At 35.6% G+C, this 8,233-nt stretch overlaps 2 protein-coding genes across 2 annotated transcripts; both read left to right on the top strand.

Moving 5' to 3' along the window:
• Window positions 1-1,656: 1,656 nt before the first annotated feature.
• Window positions 1,657-3,355, top strand: LOC149798511 (uncharacterized). The gene is made up of 2 exons (XM_089957317.1): window positions 1,657-2,134; window positions 2,616-3,355. Exons 1-2 carry the CDS (start codon window positions 1,657-1,659, stop codon window positions 2,837-2,839), a joined length of 702 nt encoding a protein of 233 aa, XP_089813443.1. The 3' UTR covers window positions 2,840-3,355.
• A 781-nt stretch (window positions 3,356-4,136) lies between these two features.
• On the top strand, window positions 4,137-7,816 carry LOC149798512 (uncharacterized). The gene is made up of 4 exons (XM_089957316.1): window positions 4,137-5,356; window positions 5,875-6,101; window positions 6,323-6,500; window positions 6,965-7,816. The coding sequence occupies exons 1-4, from the start codon at window positions 4,213-4,215 to the stop codon at window positions 7,198-7,200; spliced, it is 1,785 nt and encodes a 594-aa protein (XP_089813442.1). The 5' UTR covers window positions 4,137-4,212; the 3' UTR covers window positions 7,201-7,816.
• Window positions 7,817-8,233: the final 417 nt, after the last annotated feature.

The raw sequence follows: 8,233 nt of genomic DNA on the forward strand, positions 1-8,233 counted from the left end.
GTTTATCTAGCCATGCATGCACTAGATTAACCGTAATAAATATACTTGCCGGAATAAACACAGGCATAAACGTAATTACGTGAATATAATGTAATCAAACAATTATACGGAGATTTTTTTTCAAACAGACCTTGTCTTGTTTGTGTTAATGCAATGTAACAATTTTTTTGTGGACACTTCAGGTTTGCTTTTAATTTTAATATTTTGTTAATACAGCGTGTGATTTTCCCACAGACTTCATCTTTCCCATAAAATGCACTAAATGTCCGATTTTTAAGCAAGTCGTTAAACTGTACCTACTGCAACCAATATGTAATTTAAATTAAATATTGACTGCAAGTACTTGAGTTGCAAGCACTACCCAATTTCGCTTAAAATTGCATAAAATTTAAATCTTAAATTACACTATTATTCCGGTAAGGACTTTTCTTCCGGTATGTATTCCATTATATACTTTTATTCCGCTATTAATACTGGGAGACTGGGAGATACCTTTATTTATGTTCATCTTGTCACCCCACATCACGCGACTTTTAGCTAACTTGCAAAAAGTCGACCCTTGATGAATGGATAAGAAGCTTGATCAACAAAAGATATTCATACACGCAAAAAATAATGCCTGCAAAGCTGAAAAGAATGTCATAATGAGGTAAATATACATTTTTAATTTTGTTATGAATTAATAATAGAGATTCAAGACTTACTTGTAAGTTGAAGATGCTGGCACGTGATTTTTCTATCGATATTTTTGGTGGGGGTTTTAAATACTAAAGCTCTTGATTATCAGTAAAATGGAGATTACAATAATTTTGTAGATGATTAGATTACATTTATTTTCGGGGTTTTATATTCCTAACCAGAATGGGGATGTGTGTGTATGTGTGTGTGTGTGTGGGGGGGGGGGGGCAACCAGAGGGCAAACATCTATTTGGTGAAATATAAAGGGACTCTTAATTCAACAACTTTTTTCCAGGTCGCATAAATAGTGACCCATTTGCCGTCTGGCGTCTGTGCATCCGTCCACACTTTAGTTTTATGTAATCTACAGTTATGACACTTGGTGGATAGGTTCCTCTTTAAGTAACACAGACTCGTGTTGATGTTTTGCATACTTTAGCACAGAAGTCAGAAGTCAACCGGGCCTTGAGGTTGGATCGAGGGGTGCTCTGGATGACGGGGCTTACTATCCTTTCCTAATTTTGCAACAATTGTTATATGTGTTTATGTAATGAGTCGAGTCCGCTGAGGTTATGATTATGAACTACATTTTTTAACAGTTACCGTTATTACTAGCGTCACCTGCCGCCTTTTGGATTAAGAAGACTGGGGAAACTTCAACGCATATAATGTCCAACGAGCACTTCGGGTAGTCCTGTCTTTGATTAGAATTCATCTTGTAGAAAGGTATCTCAGGCCAAAATTAAAATTAAGTTTGTTTCCCCTTACCCGACCGACCCTCTTAAAATCCGCCGACTGAAAAAAATTTTTTGAAAAATTTGCGATAGTATTTTTTTTTTTTTTCGTTTTGTTCAAAAGTTCGTTTTTTCGTTTCGTTTCGTTGTGCGATCCGTATTTTCATGCAGTCAACAAAATCGATGTCACTAGCGCGCGAAAAACGTTTGTTGCAAGGTGTTTAAATTAGATAGGAAAAGCATCATGACCGGCATGGCCGGCAAAAGAAAATACGAAGAAGATTTCATTATATGTGTAAGCGTAATCGCGAAATGCGGGAAATCAAACAAAAAAATTTGTAACAACAGAATACTAGAATACTCAACGGAGTGTACATGGGATGATGTATATCACGACATTACCAATGATACAGACTTTCTCCCTCATAAAGCAGATGTACTGAACGTCAGTTTATCAGACAAACTGGATGGAACGATGACTTTTCATCCAGACCTTCACGAAGGTCTGCATGTGGTGAAAGAGTTTAATCAGCGACTGAAATATGTTACATTTACGGTGACCCGTGATGAAAGTGTTGGGTTGGATGATGTTTCCTCAACTACTACTAGTACAGAAAATCAACAAGCACCACCTGCACGGACTGCCTTTTCTGTTTTAATGTCTACTTCCGTGGCAACAAAGCTACCACAACTTAAGGACACAAATGCTGAGCGTTTCACTGGTATAAACAATTTTTTTTATATGAAATAATGTTATTTTCAAACATCTGTCTGACAGTTATTAGAAATGAATTCATGCACCCTCTGACAACTGCAATCTTTCTAGAATTTTTACTGCCTTCCTAATAATATATTTAAAGTCTGTTTGTCAAGTACAAATGTTTAAGCTTTGACCGACAATAAACACAGAGCATACACAATATAGCAAAAACTATACATATATAACATACAAAACAAAAGCAGACAATAAAAACATTAAAGACAATCCGTTTGTTGATATTAGATTCAAGGTTTTGAATTTTATCTGCCATGGGGCACGATTGCAAGACAGCCAACAGTAACTGGTGTCACATTGAAGACTGCTGTCTGTTTTTTGTGTGCCATGTACACTTATTCCACATCTCATATCTCATTTAATATTATCTATCAGTAAAGCTGGCCATTCCATCTCAGTGAAAGTTTTTTTTTATTCCATTTTTTCAGCTAAAGATGAGTTGTTTAACGGCATAGTCAAAGATATGATAGAATGTGGAGACAAATTTCCTGGAAGCATGTCCCACCAGAGTATATCTGAACAAGTCCTGGTGCTAGTAAATGCTTTGTGGTACATAAGTGGCAACATGTCCACAATAGAAGAGAGAGCGGCCCACCTGACAAGAATCAAGCACATCCCGGAGAGGTGTTTATCTTTGATAATATTAAATTGAAGTAAAAGATTAATCTTTATTCAATGTATATTTATTACAAACATTCCTGCAACACATAATTCTAGAGAAATTTAATATAGTAAGTGTCTTAATGTCCATAGTTTTTTTTTTTTTTTTGATTTTCAATGATAAAACTGAGCAAGCAATACTATCTCACGTTAAAGGAAAATATGACATAGACTTTTTAATATTTGGTAAGCTGATTAAAATAAAGGTTCAATGTCATAAGATTTAAAAAATTGGTTGAACACTTGACTTTTTTATTTCTTTTGTGTTGCTACCCAACCCTAATATTGCGATGGAAGAGGGTGGTTTTATAGCACCATAAAATCTGGTTCAACCTTCCACGGTTTCATTTAAGCCTGTACAAAGTCAGGACCATTGCGGTTGTCAATTTCTCCATTATGTACATGTAGTAACCTCCATTTTGCTTACTTTACTTTTCCGTGACATTTGTCAGAGATTGATTATCCTTGTTCAGTAATTTTGTTGTAACTTACCTTTTTTACAGGTTTTTAAAGTTTGATGGTGCTAATGATTATAAAAGAAAGAAGCAAAAACGTCCACAGCTTACTGCAAAAGATCTGAAGTTACAAGTCCAGTGTTTATTCAGGCTAATCTCAAGACCTTTTACACAGCATTGGACCATAAGAGGTGACATTGAAACCTTAACTGGATGTTTACAGTCTTATGCAGATTATTTAGAAAAAGCAAATGAAAAACAGATATCACGACAATTACAAATGAATCCAGTTCGTCAGATTGATTCCAATCTCTCCATTGCACATCGTCCTAGACAAGATGAAATCCTACCATGTTACAGTCGATTGGATGGTCAGGTATCTCAGATGGCAATGTTTCAACCTCTCTTCTTTGATGAAGATTTGCATTTAAATGAACCATTTAAAGGGCCAGAACAACGATTTAGATATTTTGAGAAACTTTGTCTGACCATACCAGTACATATGTTAAGGTACGACCCTGGTGGAGGGATTGGGGCGATTTCTTTTATCTGGAGAATTCCTGAAGATGGGGTGTCTTCTTCGGAAATGTTTATGAGAGACAACCAAGTTTTGCACAGCTTACGCAGTAAACTGCCTGAATATCACACAAGACAAATGAGACAGGAGTTCTTCAATGCTTACGGAAATATTGCTGGAACCATTATACCTCCACACATTTTGCGGTCTATCTACACAACCTTTACAAATGATGCTTCAGCAGATCAAAATAAGGAAATAGATAACCGAGTACGTCTTTCTGTTTTGGGGATTGATCCTGATCTTGTGGTAGATTTACGTCACTTTAATTAGGGTAGACCTAATGACACTTTCGATGTATTTTTTCAGACCCTTGAAAAGGAGATTCAGGACATGGTTGCTGCAGATGAGAGGAGACACAATACAGAGCATATTTCACGTTTTTTGTCTGTTAGGGATATGATAGAGCAGGTGAAAAGTAAAGTACCAGAAGGAACCAATATTCCCAGTGAGTCATCAGTCCTACTAGCATTTGTTCCAAAAAATGCACATCAAAATGTATCCAAGTTATACAAAGGTAGAGTACCTATTAGATTGAAAGTACAGACCAGGCAACTTCGTGCACAACACCAAGATGATCACTACTGTTCAGCTCTTTTTAAATATTGTAGAGCATATGCAACACAATTTAGAGACATTAGTAATTTTGTGTGTATGGACGACAAGTCTAAGCTGGACTTTGGAGAACCTGATCTCTTCACCTCAACAGGGGTAAGAGGGAAGAAATCCATAGTTCCGATGAATTCAGTACTTTCCTGTCTTGATCATGATGTGCAGAGCAAAGGCTCACTTACTCCTTCTGTCGTACTTGATGTAGATATTCCAGGTGATGCAACAGAAACATTCTACAGGGGACAAGTCTCGGTTACATTCAAAGATAGTATCTTCCAGGCAAGCACCCCCTTCCGTCACATAGTAGAGCTTGAAACTATTCTGAAAGCTAAAAATGAGAACAAACCAGCTTTATTTATGTACACAGATGGTGGTCCTGACCATCGGGTCACATATGGAGCAGTAAATTTGTCATTGATTGTTTTATTCAGAAGACTCCGGTTAGAATTCTTAGTTGCCTGCAGAACTGCACCAGGTCACTCTTGGACTAATCCGGCTGAGCGGATTATGTCACTTCTCAACATTGCCTTCCAAAACACTGCACTTGCACGAGAGCTTGCCTCATCTGATGTAGAAACAATTCTGAAAACATGCGGAAGTATGAATGAAATCAGAACAAAAGCTGGAAAAAACAATCAAATTAAAACAGAATGGCTACAGTCAGTTCAACCTATGATCAAAACCCTGTCCTCAAGAACAGAGAGAGTCCAACTTAAGGAAAAGTCTTTCAAAGTATTTAAAGCAGCAGAGGATGCTGATGTTGAAATGGCTGAAGCTGAAGTGACCCTTTTAGACCCTGCCATCAAAGTTGGAAAGTATCAGCAGCAGCAACTTAGCCATGCAACACAGCTGAAAAAATTTATTGGTAAGTACAGAGATCTACAGAACATTTTTATTGCTTGCGACACTCAGAAAGTGCCAGGGTTGAAGTTGCAATATCTTGTCAGTCTGTCCGTAATTTCAAGGGTGAGTGTCAGAGCATTTTATAATTCCAAACTGAAAGTGGACATGCAGCTCTCCCGATTTGTTAGACTTCTACATTATAAAAACTCAACATTGACAGATAAATCATGATCTATTTACAGATATACACAAATTTTAAAAATAGAATAACATTGCATACAAATTGTCTTTGTAAGTCGACAGGAATTATTTTGAAATATTAATTTAATGGCCCAGGGCACTACTCTTAAACATTATGCCAGGAACCCGTTCATTGTGCATTTTCTCATTTTTTCTTCATATGAAACATAACTCAAACATAATTTAGTCCTTAGTTTAAACTTATTGGCTCATTTTCAAAAGTGATGTGTTAAATGTCCCTGCATGTCAGCCCTTTCTATTAAATAAAAGATTTTCATGTCTCTTGGTATTTTATTACAGCTGATCACTGCCGTGAACGCCATTACTCCTTTCAGATCAGAAGATGTCATGATGAGGGTTGCTGTCCTACTCCAGAGAGGGAATGGGCGTGGTTACCAGACCCCATATTAGACATAACTGGACAGCATTACAAGCCATTTGATGAACTGCTTGGTAAAGAAACTACAGATAAGGACAGGCCGTCTAGTTTAAAGCAAACTGTAGCTGCTGTGGCACAAGAACAACAGGTAAGGATGTTCATAAATCTATTAAAATATAGAAGTTTTATAAAGTATTGATTTAACAGTTATAAATTGTGCAATAATAACAACACATGTATATAACAAAGTTATTTAAGAAACTGCAACTTTAATAGAACCCCTTGTAACATAATAAGTTACAAAATAGAGGGCATGTCACTACACAACACTTAAAACACAAGTGATGATATTTATGTTTCTTTTTACAGGGTTGTAAAAACAGTATTCTTGTGGGACAGAATGTTAGACAAACTGTTAACTGCTGTGAGTGTCTAAAACCACGATGCATATACGCTAAGACGAAACTAACAGCAAGAGACCAGAGAGCTTTGACACATACTTTGGAGAAATACGACTATACTTGTGGTTCTGTTATCACACCTGATGGTAAGTTCTAATGATTTAATATTTTATACTTTTATCCAAGTCCTTAATACTTTATTCAAAAATATACCTATGCACTCTTCACATACTGAATGCGGTTTGACTCTTACCTTGATTTAGAATCATGTCTGACACTGTCAGAGAGCCCAGATAGTTTTTAATGCTCTTTCATGTCAGATATTGCTTTTTTTAACTGTGATTTTCTCTTAGTACTAGCCATTGCACTAAAATTTTAATGTGAATATTATTTTACAAGTATTCCTGTTTCCTGGTCCATGCTCCCAATTTTTAGTGAAGTCCAAGTTGCTCATTTATCTTTTTATACTAGTTTCTCTGTGTTTATAAAGATAATTATTTACAGATTTAGTTTCAGGTTCTATATGCTATTTGTTGTGTATCATGTCTAGTCACCTTCGGACATTAAAGTTCAATTTTGGATAATTGGTGTTCTATTTAATATATTTTAGGAGACATCCTACAGGGAAAAGTGTTTGTAAGACTACAATTGTCTTGTGCTGTACACATTGAATTCCCATACTATGCCAGCAACATTGGCAGACCAGATATTTGTGCTCATTGTGGAGCCATAGGAGCAGAAAAATCCCAGGAAATGACTGGAAGATTCCGTACTGTTCTACCAGTGTGCCAGCAATGTTTAGCATCTGGAAAGGACATTCCAAAACGAAACCCAGTTAAAAACTAACCAGCAGCTCTTAGTGACATTTAAAATGATGTTTTGCATTGTTTGTTTCTTTTTTGTTAGTTAGATTTCTACATGTATTTAGTGTTCTGACATTACTTTATTGACATGTTTCTGCATATTTGAGACACTATTCAATGTCTAACTTTATATTTGTGCACTTTGACAGGTCTTGCAAATACGTTAAGTCTCATTATATATTGAACCCAATGATACTAGTCAGAAAGAATACTCAAGACTTTTAAAATACTTTTATTAATTATTTTAAAACATTTTTATACATTTGACCTAGTCAGAAAAAATACTAAGGGTTATTCCAGCAAATATCTACCTTAACCCAACACTCCTCAAAAACTCGGAAAAAAACACTTCTTGCACCTTTACATGTGTATCTTTATATTTCATTGAAATTACTCTCATTTAATATATGTTTCAAAATTTGAGTAAATCTGTTAAATTGGTACCCTGGCCAATGCCTGCAGGGAGTATTTTTATTGGAATAGCCCTTATCAAAAACTAATCTAGTCTATAAAACATTTTAAACTTGTTCACAAGTTACTGTATTTCAGTTCATGAGTTACTGTATTTCAGTATTATTATTAAAGTTGAATTTATCGTTTTTCTGTTTCCTATGTGTCAGTTTATAGTGTCATGAATTTCATGAGAAAAAAAAATTATTAGCCTACCTACCTACCCAACTTCAAATTGTTGGGTAGGGTAAGGGGAAACAAAGATATTTTTAATTGCGGCCTCAGTAGTTTTTTTTAAAAAATGTATGTGTCATTTAAAGTAATTCACAATAAAGTTGTTGAGCAGCAAGGGGAAAGGTGCAGACCAAAAAAAAAAATGGCTACAGATTTTTGAGGGAGGCGCTCATCAATTTGTTGGATTTCCCATAAGCTGGATGGTCACTGATGGAATTTAAGACTTTTTTTATACTGAAGTTAATAGTAGTGGCTCAAAGCTTTATGCAAGTTTTATAATTTTGTTGATGTACCAAGCCAGCAAATTATTTTGTTAAAAATACTGTATCAAA

Source organism: Sinohyriopsis cumingii, chromosome 5 (genome assembly GCF_028554795.1).
Source record: "Sinohyriopsis cumingii isolate HCF-2022 chromosome 5, ASM2855479v2, whole genome shotgun sequence".
NCBI lineage: Eukaryota > Metazoa > Mollusca > Bivalvia > Unionida > Unionidae > Sinohyriopsis > Sinohyriopsis cumingii.